Source organism: Nuphar pumila, chromosome 10 (assembly GCF_984573655.1).
Source record: "Nuphar pumila chromosome 10, dmNupPumi1.hap1.1, whole genome shotgun sequence".
Taxonomy (NCBI): Eukaryota; Viridiplantae; Streptophyta; class Magnoliopsida; order Nymphaeales; family Nymphaeaceae; genus Nuphar; species Nuphar pumila.
This window is the reverse complement of record NC_143258.1, coordinates 7,240,138-7,256,235: the sequence shown is the minus strand read 5'-3', so window position 1 is coordinate 7,256,235 and position 16,098 is coordinate 7,240,138. Positions and strand designations below refer to the sequence as shown.

The 16,098-nt window shown below is 37.4% G+C and overlaps 1 protein-coding gene across 1 annotated transcript; it reads right to left on the bottom strand.

Annotated features, from left to right (window-relative positions):
* Window positions 1-7,857: 7,857 nt before the first annotated feature.
* LOC149823407 (aquaporin TIP1-2-like) lies at window positions 7,858-12,414 on the bottom strand. Its single transcript, XM_090020039.1, has 3 exons — window positions 12,208-12,414; window positions 9,606-9,856; window positions 7,858-8,439 (listed from the first exon to the last, which is right to left on the bottom strand). The coding sequence occupies exons 1-3, from the start codon at window positions 12,338-12,340 to the stop codon at window positions 8,065-8,067; spliced, it is 759 nt and encodes a 252-aa protein (XP_089876165.1). The 5' UTR covers window positions 12,341-12,414; the 3' UTR covers window positions 7,858-8,064.
* Window positions 12,415-16,098: the final 3,684 nt, after the last annotated feature.

The window sequence follows — 16,098 nt, the reverse complement described above, 5'->3', positions numbered from 1 at the left end:
AGGTCTGATAGAAGGTTGGAGCCATGGGCCAGCCAAGGCGTGATTCAATACTTGGGCCGAGTACTTAGCAAAATACTCACCCCATTGGATGGGTTATGCATCTTCTGTTATGCCGGAGCAAGGCAACTCCCCGGGATCGTGGGACGCGCTACAGGTTTACACCGCTGGGACAGCGGCCCTAAGTACAGCAGGCTTAGCCAGTGCGATTAGGTCTCTATTCCAAGGGTGATTTTTCTGTTTCTGAAGGCCCATCCCAGTGACAAATATCAAGATATTTATGAAAAAATCGTGAAAAATTACCTGAAAGTTTTAAAGATAATTTCACTTGATATTTTCAAAAATATTTTGATTTTTTCATAAAAACATAAATATTGCCAACACACCAAACCTTGATATTTATGTTTTTAATGGCTATTTATCATGAAAAATCATGTTTTTTATTTGTATTTCTTCATAAAAATTTATATTTTTGGATTTTGTAATTTGTTTAATATTGCCGATATTTTGCCAAAAAACAGGTTTTAAAAAAAAAACTATTTCTCACGAGTTTTTGTTGTTTTAAACATTTAACAATACTACTAACTATGAGTGATGTCCATGTGGGATGCCTTTGTTTGCGTGTAGTGGCGCCTAAATACGTTGGGAGATGGAAAGAGACCTGCATGGCGGAAGAGAGAGAGAGAGTGCAACAGTGTTAAGGTTGGGGTTGTAATGTGGCATGCGCATAGTGCGACATGAGAGGAGCCAGGATCTGGTGCCATCACATGGCACACTTTGAGAGTGCCTCTGCACCTGGCTGCCCTCCATCTTTGACTGACAGTCTCTCAGTTGTGGGGCCCAAAAGCAGATGGAGGGCAGCCAGGTGGAGAGGCACACTCAAAGTGTGCCATGTGATGGCACCTGATCTTGGCTCACATCAGAGGGTGTGGTTTTGTCTGGTTGCAGCAATAATTACTCATTTTGGAAATATCAAATTTTCAACGTGATTTTAATGCAATATTGACACACTAAAAAAAGATTGTCACTTTTTGTGATATTCATTGTTTAATATAGTTTTATAGACATTTTATATGTTGATAAACTGATTTTTTCTCAAGCAAACACAGATTTTTTAAAATATTGCATAATTTTCTCTCATCAAGATTTCCCAAGAAGATTTGTGATCATGGATTCAAGAGTACATGCTACCTGCATTTAGTAGTCATATACCAGTCTTGGCAACGGCTTCTGAGTAAAAGGGTTATTCATTAAGGTTATGTTAAGACATAAGTCTTTTTTGAAAAAAAAATTCCTTGAGGGATCAACCTTTTGCCCCTAATCCAAACGAAGGTCTACATTTCTGGATTTCCTCATATGAGCCTTTGCTTTTGGGAAAACTGTCAAACAGAGACCTGCTTTTACCATTGACCGTTAACAAAGGTCAAATGTCAGTTAAAATTAGTCAAATGAGAATAATATCTTGAAATGATAAATTCTAACCCTTCCCTCTTTCATAAAAGTAAATAAGTATTTTCAACTCATAAAGAACAATATAAAAAAACCCAAACGAATCACATTTTCCAAGATGTTGGAGGTTAGCTTCAGGTCTCTATTTGGTAGTTTCGAAAAAACCAGGGGTCTTTATCATGAAATTAAGCAAAGTGGTACTTTAGAAGTTTAGGATGAGTGTGAGATGGAAAGAGAGCTGAATGGTTACTATGCAGTATGCACTATCATAACAGAGAGGCCTCGGGTTCAAATCCTACAGCGGCGTGTATCAAGGAAAAAACAGAATAGTGATGTATAAAAATTTTCCACTTTAGCTGCTGCTAAAGGTAATTTGGGTGTTTTTTAAACATTGCACCCCCATGTTCGTCCGCACGGGTTCACACCATACCCATTTCATAGCTTGCAGTTTTTAATTCACAACAAAGACAATTTTTCTTTAAGGTGGCATTTGTTTCCTGCTTATCTTGTTAGATCATATTTCAGATCAAATCGTTTTATAATCAACATCATGATAGAATTTAGAATGGGTATCAACACGATGATCATGATTAAAAGTCGATCGAAACATAAACAAGGAGCAAACATGTCGATTTTCACATTATACCAAAATTCAGACAAATGCAAATGACCAAACAGATGCATAAAACATAATAAAAACAACAGTAACATGTTAGTATTATGTAACAAGCTAAGGCGTATGAAAGTACTTTCCTTAGAGAAGATTCGCCCCCACATACGGTGCAAATAGAGTCCAGTGTCCTTCCCCCAGGATACAATAGCTTCGATGATCCGGATCAGTGCACTCCAACGATAGATCGTCCTTCGAAGACAACCTCTCGAAACCATTGTTGCAGAAAACCCCCTTTCTGAGAAACGCATGAGAGCAAGAGAGCAGCAGAGAGAGAGAAAACGAAGTTCACAAGAGTCAGGCAACTTCGTATATATGTAACCCCAGCTCTAACCCCGTTTTATAACCCACGAACGGTTACAAAACATGGAAGAGCCCTGTTACAGAATACGAGGGGTCGTGACCCGATAACGGATCGATCTGTTATCCATTTCTCTTAACCCATAATTTAATCCAAATAAAAAACAGTAATCTAGGACAAAAAGATCATTGGACTTAGAATAGATATGGCCCTAAAGGGCCAATTACCCGAACCCGGCCTGACTCAGCACAGCTCGGCGCACTAGTGGAGTACTATGAAATTTATTAATTCATAAATCTATGAATTGCCAAAACATAACAAATACTTCTACTTTTCAATCTTTCACCATAGTTTATACTCTCACTTTCCATGTGTATTATCACATGTTGATCACCACCTGATCATTTTAGATCAGTATATCCAGATCCAAATAGTCATAAATTTGACTGACCAACACCATTTAACATTTCATGCATGAAAAAAATATATTCCTTCATGCATTTATACAAGCATATACCATAGGAAGCATTATTTATAATGATTATTTATCATTATATACAAATAAATATCCTCATATGTATATGTAAAATTATAATTCAGTTCTCACTATTCCAATGCATTACATTTAAGCAATATTTGCATTAGGCCATGACATCATAAGGTTTTACATACGCTAGTTGAATTTCTCCTTCATGATATATCTCTATCTTTAGGTTATTCACAAACTAGGTTATTTTTTTTATCATAAAGTAAATCATAAATCTCATATCCAAATCCAATTTGGATAGGCACCAGATCCATATCCAATGAAAGTTATATCATTTGGATATGCCAAACATGATAAGCCAATTCCAAGGCCACAAGCTTAAATATTTAAGTTCAAATTCATTACCGGATCCTATATATATATCCAAATTTATTAGATTTGTAGGAGTCAATATCCAAATCTGACTTGAGATGTTATCTATCAAGTCCAACACGATCCATATTAAAATGGATATCCATACAAGCTTAAATAAAATCATGGATCACACATGATTTGACAATAATCTAAATCCATATCAAAAACCATATGTTTCAAATGCAAATAGATCTATAGTATATCTGGCCTGATACTATCCAGATTCAACACAAAACTTGGATCAAATCTAAATCCATACATATATATATATTTGTCTCTAGATCAAATATGGATTCATATCCCATATCTATGCATTATACTTATCTAGATTCAATCATAAATCTTGGATCAACTTCAGATTCATATCCCATATACGGTAATTTATACTTATCTGGATCCATCACAAAACTGGATCAAAACTAGATCCATATTTCATATCTGGGCATCCGGACCCAACACTAGATTCGTTCAAGTTCAACAAGATCTAATAACATTATTTGGATCTAAAACTAATTCAACTGGATCTATATCCAATCAATTTAAACTATCTCGATCCATGCATATTCAATCAGACCGAATATTGCTTTATTGAATCAAATTAGGTCCGTCACCTTACTAGGTCAAAAACATCTGATTCATTACCAATCAGATCCAATATTGACCCAAACAACAGATCCAATGGGTCATATTCTAATACAACTTGACCCATTATAAAAGTTTGATCAATATAAATCAAAAAGTACCTAGCATGCTACTATCCGAATCCATCATAAAACTGGATAAAAAACTAGATCCATGTAATAAAAAAAATGCAAAGAGGTACTATTGAAGGCACACCCATACATATAGATCAATTATAGCAATGAATAATTTTGGATCCCATCAAGCTAATCTAGATCTAAACTTACCCTCAATTCGGATCATAATTAGATCCAAAACAGGTCTTGCCAAAAAATAAACACTGTGAGGTTTTTAGCAAATTAAAATAACTTTCCTGCAAAGTTTAAAAAGTTAATGATTGTCCTGGAATAAAACAATAAATCAAAACTTGTTTATGAAAAAATAGAACATGCAACACTATCTTGGTTATTTACCAGAGGACAAGACCTTTTCTAGAATTTTCCAAAAACAAGGACCCTGTTCAAAAAATATAAGGGCACAGAAGTAATTAACAGAAAGTAATAGAGATAATTTGGTAATCTTACTCAATAGAAATAAATTACCAAAAAAGTACAGAGAAAATTTTTGAATTAAGTTTAATAGAGAGGAACTTCCGCAAAACATTAAGGGTAATATGGTAATTAAATAAACTAACAAAATTACCAAATAGGATAGGTAATAATTAAACCATTAGAGAAGAATTTTGGAAAAATGAGAAAGGCATTTGCATAATTTTACTTTAAAATTAAGAAAAAAGACTTCTCGACCCTTCTTCTCTCCCCCCCCCCTTTTTTTTACCTTTCACCCGTAAAAGGGGGCCCAATTAGGGTTCCTCCTTTTACTAGAGGGAAGGGGTAGTGGGCGGTTGCTGCCCCGCTTCCTCCGCGGCCACCCGTTGTGGTTTTCATTGCAACCGCCAGCAAGATCTCCATGATCTCCTCCAGAAGATTTATTGCCCCTGACGCTGGCAGCAGGGGGTTCTCCTCCAATCTTGCAGCTTCGTTGTTTGCTGAGTGACCACTTGGTAGTTGCTCCCTCTCATGGTGGTGCAGCCAAGCCAAACAACCATCTGATCACCTCTCGTCGCCCATGGAGTCACCGACGGCCACCCACAAGCCGCACTGGGGTGAAACCACATCCGACAACAACCTTAGGAGTCAACTGAGCTTTTGGTGGTGTACAACCGTCCACCAGCTTCCTCTTTTATTTTTGCAGTCGCCACCACTGACCACTAGCGGGAATCACTCCGACCACCACTCATTAGGACCCTCAGGCTGGCTACTGTCTGGAAGTCTTTCCAAGCATAGACTTCGAGTTTCTAAGCAATGACGTGGGAACCCCAACTTGCTGAAAATCATCCTTCACATACCGCGACATGGTCATCGAAGGGGACGATGACCCTTCCTATTTGATCATTTCTTCTGTGCAGTTTTTGATGGGGGTGGTCTAGTGATCGATGATTTCTACAGCCGAGAGAAGGGGCCACCTTTCGTAGCAAGCACGATGATCGGCATGGTTCCTTTTTTTTTTCAGAGTCGGGAGCCTCTGGACATTGCCGTTGGTTCCTATTTTGGCAGTGTCCGCACCTTCGGTGCCTCTCTGTACCGCCACTTCCCCTTTGTGATTTCTAAAGGGATTTCAGCCAAAAGAGAACAAAAATGAAGGTTGATGGTGGACGACCACCACTACCGTACCTAGCTAAGATCTCCTTTTTTTCCTTGTTTTTTTTTTACTATAGCCTCACAGTCCAGCAACAAGGGTTCGACAGAGGATCATCCTCGTTAGCCACCGCCTCTCATGGCAGAACCATCCGGCAGGCTACAGCTCACTCCGTCTGGTAGTGAGTAGCGAACCAGAAAAAATAAGAAAAAAATTGGTCTGGCCTGCTTCACCCCCGATAGCATCGTCGGTCTTGGCCTGCCTTACTCCAGCAAAACCGTCAGATCACCGGATTGTCGACCGTCGTCAGGTTCTGCTTCATGGAGTTGGCGTGCAGCATGATAAGCAGGTTCATCGAGTGCCACAGTTTTCACATTTCCCCTTTTTTTCTTACTGATGCTGCCTGCTATCGACAGGAATGGCCTTTTGACGAAGGCCCCTATTACGCAGACCCCTACCAATTATACAACCATAACACTTGGGGTTTGACCTTGCAACATCTCAACACAAGGTGGCATGCTCTAATTGCTCTTACCAAACAAGTGGAGCACCCATTTTCTTAGGTTGCACTGTCGGGCTCAACCACTGGTTCCTTATTTTTTTTTCATCGTTAAACCTGTTTGAGGGTTTTAATCTCAAAATAGTGACCCTGCAGACTCATCTATGTGCAGGTGGCTAATTGTTAGTCTGTGTGCACCCCACCTATTCAAGGTATTGCGTGCAAGCCAATAACGACGGCCAAATACCTTCGAAGGTTCGGTCTACCTTTCTCGAATGCATCGGATTCCAATGATAGATTCTGAACAAAAAAAAACAGAATAATACTTGCCTTTTTTGTTTTTCCTTTTATTGGTGGCTGAGTTTTCATATACGCAGAGTTTTTGACGCCCGCACTTGTACCTTGGCTTTGATACCATTGAAGGATCTAAATTGAGGTGTGCACAGAGAATGATGAACAACGAAGATGATGAAAGGGGTTTTCGGTAAATGGCTTGCGTCAAGGGACATAACACACATGTATTTTTTTACCCCAATCTTGTGCACAGGTGCTGGGCGCTTATAGCCTTCCTTAGAATAGTCGTTACCTTCTCAGCATAACAAACCCCAAGTTATGAGCCCTCCATATTCTGTAACTGACTACATAATATGGAGTTGTAACTCTCTATAACCCACTAATTAAGCCCACAAAAGTGGCCTACTCAATTCATGTGTGAGACCCTATGGCCATAGGAGAACCGGATCCTATTCTCATACTGGATCCAATTTTTTAGATCCAACAGTCAATGGATCGGGTTTGTATCTCGTACCTGACCCGAATTTCCGAGGCATGCAAAATGCTGCCAAAAATAATATCATGTCGACCCGAACCCAACCTGAGTAATATGTGGGCCAGCTCTGGGTTATGATTTTTTATGGGTACTCGACCCAACCCAATTTTTTTGCCCATACCTGACCCTACCTAAGTATTTTATTTGTATTTTTTACAAAAAAACATTTCTGAAATTATATGAGTTCGGGTTTGGAATTTCATTTTTGTGACACGACAAATCCCAGACTCAAACCCGAACTTGAACCTGAACCTAATCATTAATGATATGGGTTGGTCCAAGTCAACCTGTGACAACCGTGATATTTGGATCTACTTTGGATCCAGCCCGATGTCCACTCCAATTTTCAGTACATCACATGCAAGAATCACTAAGCAAACGTGCACCAAAGAAACACAAAACATTACCTCCGAGATTGTATACCATGTGCTAAGCGGGGTCTTGTGCCAAGTCGAAGGCCTAGGTTTGAATTCCTCAGCCACACTTAAGAGATGTGGTAGGGTCCGCCTAACCCTAGCCTCTGTAACAAATATTGCGGGATTTATAAAAATCTCGTGAGAAATTGCCTGAAAGTTTAAAACGGTAATTTCTCGTGAGATTTATGAAAAAACACAAATACCATGATTTAAATGTGATATTTACGTTTTAAACGGATATTTATCATGAAAAACTGTGTATTTTTATTTTTAAATAATTTTTATTAATATTTTCTTATAAAAAATATTTGTATGTTTTTTAATTAGTTTTTTTATTGCGAAGATTTTGCCAAAAAAAACACAAGATTTATGAAAATATTTGAATTTCTAGCGAGTTTTTGACAAACCAGATTTTGCCAAAAAAAAAAAGTTTGTCACTATGTCTACCAATAAATAAATAAAAATAAACACAAACATTTTTCTTTTTCTTTTTCACTTTTTGACAAAAAAGAGTACAACAACACAAAATGATAAAAATATCCTCCCTGGAAAAGAAGATTCACCAACATAAACCAGAACCCCCAAGTGGCCTTTATTCCCATTTCCCACCACAACTGTGAACGCACAAAAGCCATGACATTTACAGTTCCAAATTCAACAAAAAATCCAGAAAGTTTGGGATCTTAGTAGTCTGTTACGGGCAGCTGCTCGTGATCGCCCCATCCTATGAACAAATTGTCGTAGACGATCGCGGCTATTGCTGCACCGATGAGTGGACCAACCCAGTAGACCCAGTGGTTGTTCCATGTCCAGCTCACCACAGCCGGGCCGAACGAGACCGCCGGGTTCATCGACGCACCATCGAATGCTCCACCAGCCAGAATGTTGGCGCCCACGATGAAGCCAATTGCGATCGGTGCAATCGTTCCTAAACTGCCCTTCTTGGGATCGATTGCGGTGGCGTAGACGGTGTAGACAAGGCCGAAGGTCATCACGATCTCGAACACCAGCGCGTTTCCGGCCGAGACCCCGGACGACAATGAGAAGGCGGATGTGGTCTGCCAAACAGGAACGGGAAACAAGAAGTGGAATAAGAGAAATTGTTGGGGTTATTTTTGTCAACCTTTCAGAAAAAATATTTGTGCAATCTTTTGTTAATGATAAATCTATCTTCTTCTTTTTTTTAATCTAACCTTTCAGCACTCGGCTTGAAAACCTGGCTATGCTGGTTCAGCCTGTCATACTTACTGTCGTCATGCCAACAGCATAAAACTTCAAGACTAGGACCCCTACCCCAAAACATATGCTACCCATTTGCTTGCGCAAAGGGGCGACACCCGTTTTAATCGAACCTTGACTGCCCCTTAAGCAGTCAAGGCCCTCACCCCACTATTACATCTAGGGATGCACAAGAGCCGAGTTTGAGCTGAGCCTGAGCTGTTTGAACTCGGCTCGGTTCAAAATCACTTTGTCCAAGCTCGGTTAGAGCTCGGAACCAAGCTTATAAGGCATTGTCCGAACTCGTAGTTTTGGTTAAACAAGATTTATTAAATAAAACTTTGCAAAGGAGGGATTGGATCCCCCCAACCTCCTTAAGGTTAACCAAGGAACCTACCATTAAGCTAAAACATACTTTTTAATTATTATTACTGAAACAATTCTATACATACTAAAAATTATCAACTAAAAAAGGTACACAAAGTGAAATTTGAACCCAACAATTTTTTACTAAAGACTGACACCCTACCCCTAACAATGTATCAAATTTTTTTTGGCAAAGATATATATATATATATATATATATATATATATATATATATATATATATATATATATATATATATATATATATATATATATATATATATATATGTGGGGTTTGCAATGAACAGAGCCTGTCAAGCTTTATCCGGCTCGATAGGTCGTTCAAGCTTGGCTCATTCACGAAGCGGATGAGCCTGAGCCAATCTTTAACAGAGCCTAGCCTGAGCCAGTTCGGTTGGGTGTCAACTCCCCTTGGGCAATGATAAATCTATCCTTGAAAGTTGAATGTTTTATCTTTATTGAGATGGCATGCATAGCCTTGACAAACTTTGAAAAGACAATTGTATCCTTAATCGGCTGCCTCAACTTGTAAGGGCTAAGATTGTCAATTTTAGAATGATTAATGAGCGATTTATAGATGTAATATAATCCATGGACAGGGCTTTTGCAACCACATTACCAGTCCGCCGGTGGCGAATTTAAGCAGCAAGCAAGCCACGACTGAGCCAAGCAGCTGAGCGATCCAGTACATGATACCACGCAGGAGCGTGATGTTGCCGCCGAGGAATGCACCGAACGTGACCGCCGGGTTCACGTGCCCACCGGAAATGTTGGCGCCGACTGATACCGCAACGAACAGGCCAAAACCATGAGCTAGAGATGCTGCAACTAGCCCAGCAGGAGTTGTTGAGCCATCCCCTGTTAGCTTGTCTATCAAGAAGAAAGAAAGCGAATTAGTTCAGGTCATGTTTTTGCCAAAGTTAAAAATGAGTAAAAGAAAAAAGAATTTTATATTTATATATATATATATATATATATATATATATATATATATATATATATATATATATATATATATATATATATATATATATAATTTTTTTTTTCTAATGTGGACCAGACGTCTGAATGAGCTGAAAATCATATGCGCAGGTCATGGATGGATTCAGATTCAGCATGGTCCAAATGCTAGGAACTAGCTTTTGTATTATGCGTTCGACCAAAAGGCATGATTTTATGAGCCTAGCAATTATCGCACATTATAGGCCATTGATTTTCTTACAGCTCATGAAATCATGCCTACATGTAATTGGACAGATCTAAGAGTCCATTTCCATTAACCTAAACAGGTAGATCATATCTGCAAGGTTAGTTTCATGAAAAACAACAAAAAAATTAAAAAAAATTAAAAAAGAAACTCATGGCATGACCAAATGTTAACCCATATATAGATAGAGAGAGAGTGTGTAATGTGATGGATCTGTCCCCACAAAATAGCATTGTTTTGGTATTTTTTTCTCACATCCAACACCTTTTGTTTAGAGAGAACGGGCTTTTGGATCACCAGAATCTGACTTGTATACAGGTTTTTTGAGCCTGGTGATCCAAAATCAATGGCTATGAAGCTACCAGTTTTTCTCGGCTCATAAAAACATGTTTTTCCATCTAAAAAACATGATCCAAAAGTCGATTCTCACTAAATTGAGTATGCTGAACACATCTAATGGTTCAGATCTATCAAAAAATACTTTAAAACTATGAGAGCAAAACTGGGCAAAATGAGAAATGGGGCCTAATATGTTCAGTTCTCATATATATAATCACTAGAATATGAGAACTAATGTGTGAACCGCGATTTCATGGATTTTTTTTCTTTTCTCTTGAATATATAACCATATGGATGTGATCTACATGCTTGGTTTTATAAGAACCCGCTCTTGAATCATCCAATTTGGATGCATAAACAAGATTTCTTTAAGGCTTTAAAATCAATGGCTCATAATATTCATAAATATTAAGCATTCAAAAATAACATTTTTATCGACAGTACATTATCCAATGGTTGATTTCTTGCAAATTCACCCTGCCAAGCACATGCACATGGTTAGATTTGCACAAAAAGTGTTGTAAATGCTCATATTTTTAGTTCTCATATTTGTGATTATATATATATATAAACCAGTATCATACTCCAAGGGCATCGGATGAGATCAATGTGTCGTGCATCCATTTTTTTTCAAAAAGAGACCCTTAGCAGCGGTTCCTGACCGCTGCTAAAAAAATGTCCGATGACACTTGTTTGATGATATAGGCATCTCTCTCTCTCTCTCTCTCTCTATCTATCTATATATATATATATATATATATATATATATATATATATATATATATATATATATATATATTGGGAAGAGGGACCGTCCAACAAAAGGAAGGTTCAAATTCTACAACCGATGACAATCGACGGCATTCCTTCTCTAACAATTGAGTTTTTCATTGGTTGAAATTTACATATTAGATTTTTATCTTTCATTTAATGAGTGACATGTTTTGGATTATAAATTTTGGACGTTTACATGCTTTTTTTAAAAGCACTAAAAATCAATGGTCCACAATTCTTTGTATTATAAAGTTTTAAATGCACTGTAAGCTATCAATTTTTAATGTTTGGAAAAAAATGTCTATCTGACGTAAAGTCTAATTAGTTTAAAGCATATTTTCTTACTAAATAAATTATAAGGAATAAATATATGAGGTCCAATCAATGAGATACTCAAGCATTGGATGGTCCTCTTTCCATATATATATATATATATATATCGTGCATATATTTATTGTATTTTCCAATATTTTTACCCATAAAAGCACGATGAAAACTAAATTTTCAAAAATGTCATGGAGATAAATTGAGCTTCTAACTTAGGCTATGATTTTAAATCACATTAAAAACACATTAGCGAGCAAATAGAGTTTCATTAAACTCTCTTTTTTTTACGATAAAATTCGAAGAAATTAGATCCATGTTACTTTGTTCACCGCTATCAGAATTAAAACCAGTCTTTGTTAACCTTTATTGATTCATTTACTGTATAAAAGTTGCTCTTCTTTTTGCATGGTGCACAATAATGGTGCTTTTAGTAAGCAATGTATGGCTCCCAAGTGACAAAGAAAACAAAATAGTATCCAAATGCCAAAAACAGCCCTATGTTTTGAAGAAATGACTGAAAGTTGTTGATCATGAAAACCAGAAACAAAATCAAGAAAAACAATCGGAAACTTACTGAAGGCCATGCCGGAGCCCTCGCCAGCAAACACGAAGATGAGCATGCAGATGAACTCGGCGAGGGCTGCCTTGAGCGCGTCGGGGTGGCTAGCCTCTGCAGGCCCACCAAAGGCGATCCTATTAAGGGGCATTTTGGGAATTTTGAAGGAACTTCTTGGGCTGCCTGAGAAGATGAGAGGTCGATGATGATAGCTTGGTGTGCCTTGGAGCTGCTCCGCTTGTGCTCAACTCAAGGACTTATAGTGCCCGGGTGAGGGTCTGTCCACCTGCTATTTCAGGTTTCCCGGTAATCACCCTTTGTAAGCCTACGTGTGCGTCTCCATGCAGAGTACAGTACAGCTCATGGTCGGCCCTCCAACTGCGACTCCAGCTGACACGTGTAGGTGGGACCGGACACAGCCCATTAAGTCGCCGATGATTTGATGTGATCCCCGACCAGATGACGTGGCAGGTGACGATTGGGTATTAGTGTTCGTCCCCCAACGCCTTTAGAATTGTCACCACCTTAACGACTTTCTGAAAAATAGCCGTGTTTTGTATAAAAAATGCCACGTATTTGACCTATAAATAACTTTGACAAATCATTTTCACACGTCAAATATCGGCATTTTCTCGTGAGTGAACAATCTCATGATAAATTTAAAAACTTCATTTTTAGAAAATTCTTAAGGGAGTGTCGAGACATATAATTTAAAATTATAGGAGTAAAATGAAGAAAATATAAAAATTACAAAAAATGTTCATGTATAGATAATTGTAGCGATAAAATTCATCCTTTTTTTAACAATAAATTTATCAGTTTCTCAAAAAATATCACCATAAAATTGTGATATTTTTAAAGTATCATTGATATATCATAAAACATCTCCATTCTCCTGCTATGTCCATGACCAAGTTGTCTCTATCACCATGGGATGCGCCCTCAAAGGGCCTTAGTTCAAGGGTGTTTGGGAGCATCACAAGATAACACAACCAACTCCATGAAACTCTCAAATTAAAACCACCGATTTCAAGAAATTGGTCATGTTTCATATGGTCACTGTTTCACAAATCATAGGGTTCACAAACTTGTGTGCTGGACCTGCACCAGATCCGGGCTCTGAGGTTATAATTCCATGTCCAAGTAGCAGATCTGGATCCCGATAGATACCATGGGTCCGACCTGATTAGCTACTTGAGCATATTTAGTATCTGATTTTGGTTAGATTCGGGTCGTAGCTGGTCCATTGGTAGCTGTAGATTTTGGGGGAAACTGTAAATTGAAGAACATGTTGAAGTGGCATTCGGATGTGCATAATTATCGCTACTTATCATAGTTTTTAGGGGATAATTGAGCACGTCAAAAACCTCATAAACCCACAAGGGCTCTGAACACCCGGTTAGGTCACTCTATAACGATGACATAATTGTCGCCGTTATAGAGTAAAACTTTATAAGTGTGAAATGTGTGCAGGGACAAGGCATTTTAGTGAATATACAGCTTGTCGTTATTGATGAAGCTAATAGCTGAGATTTATGGGCATAGTATAGTAGTAACGGGGAGGTTCATGGCTCGTTGTTATTGATCAAGCTAATAACAAGAACAAAAGTTTTGTCGTTATTGCTTGATCAATAGTGGCAAGTTTTTTTCTTGTCGTTAAAGAGTCGCCGTTATTGACCTTCTTCCTTGTAGTGGTAGGTTGGCAAGGTATTCAAGTTAAAGGATGTTGTGGTTTGAAACTCTAGGTGTACATCTACTGTCGCAATGTCAAAGCCAATGAAAACCTACCGCTGTGTTGATGGATAGAGGATGATACTTATAGAGTTTTACATTAATATAGACTCCAAAATATGAGAACTACCATGTGAAGGGCATTTTCAACATTTTTTTATTGTAAATCCAACCATATTGATGTGTAGGGCATGGTGAGTTTACTAGGAATCAACAATTGAAACATGCATTTTTCGACGAAAAAAATGTTTTTTGCATTGTTGAATATTCATGAATACTAAGAGCCATTCATTTTAAAGCATTAAAATTTATTGTTTATGAGCTGGTCCTTATAAAACCAAACATGCAGATCACGAGAAAAGAACAAAAAATCCATGGAAAATCACAGTTCACTTGGTGGTTCTCATATTTCTAGTTTTCGTATTCTATTGACTCTTCTCTTCATTATTGAAAAAAATATCCAACACCTCAGCTTATCTTTGGCAATATTACCTGTCTTTTTCCAAGCATTGTAGCATAACTATTGACTTTGGGACAACAAAAATACAACTTAATTACATCACTTGTTGCACTAGTCCGTCGTGATCCACCGTCCCCGGATTCTTTGTCCGGTGGACCCCAATATATCACGCTAATGTGGGCCCCAAAGTTAGTAGCTAAGAGCAACACCAACTTTTCTTGATTTATTATATTTCATGAAATTTTATCAAATTGAATGTTCTTGTGCATCCAGGAGTAGGTGGCGAGCTGTGATTGGCAGATATGCCCATATGGAGTGGTCGATGACCCCTTCTCTTTTGCCACGTGTCTTGTACCATCTTGTTTTTTGTCCTTTTTATGATTGGGTGAATAGGTCTTTAAATTTATGAGGGCTCGGACGAGAGGAGTGGCATACCTTATTATCAATCATTTGATGTGTCAGCAATAGGGTCTAAAATAAAGAAAGATGAGTGATAGAGTGAGCACCCTCCTCATATATCCATGGGATGTGGCATTTTAGGGTTTGTAAATTAATACATCCCTGCATCTACCATTTACCAGTATTAGTCAATTAAGAATTAAACATGAATTTCAAAACAAGTGAGAGAAATTGGGTGTTTTATATTTCAAAAAAAATCACGAAGGTCCTAAACATTGAGTGATAATAATAAACATAGTGGGGGTGGGGCCTGCCAGACAGGTGGTCAAGATTTGATTCTCATGGACACCTCTCTTCTGTCCAAGCCAACCACCATCGGCCTGAGAGGGCCATGTCCGAGCCTTGAAGTTTTATGCTTCCGGCACAATGCCCATAGGTATGATGTCAGGTTGAGCTAGTGCAACCAGGTCTTAGTGCGAACGTGGTCTCTTCGGATTATAATTTAAATTAAAAAAATGAAACATGCTTTAGTTTTCCATATTGTTAAACACACACACTTAAGCTTTGTCATGGTTACTTGAAAAAAATGACCAGATTGTGTCAAGCTAAAAGCCTAGGATTGAATTCCTTTGTCACGTGGGCCGACTGTTGTTATATAAAACTTGTAAAATTTAGATATTATTAATAAATAAATAATTCATCTTTATCTTTGAGTTAAAAATATTTTTTATTATTTTAAATCTCATTTATCAGTGTTTAAATGCTCAATTACTCGTTTCTGACTAGCAAGGGTAAAATTATTTTTTTTTAAACTATTTTAGATATTTAACAATCAATTATATTATTTCTGATCAAAAATATATTTTTAAGAGTTTTATAAAATATTGGTGTAATATTATTGAATTTTGAAATTTACTAAAATAATTTAGCAAGTTAAAAATCTCAATTTTTAATCAAGAAGCATTTTGGCTATTTTAATCAAAAATACTATTTAAAATATTTAAACTATGTTTTGAAATAACCAAATTTGGTGAGATGAAGATGTTGGTGTATGCAGTGTTTTCTACTTAGCAATTAATATTTATTAGTGGTTCACCTTACCTTTCTTGATTTTTAAAGATTTCATAATTTTAAAGCTTTTGAAATGTTTAACCACGCACCAAGTGTTTGGTGCATCATTGATTAAGCAATTTTTTGGGTTTCGATTCATTGTTTTTCACATTATTAAAGTAAGTTTTCTTAACTAAACTTGTAGAGAGCATGTTTAGGCACTAATTGCATAAGCATTATGTTGTGCTAAATACTTCATTGAATTATAA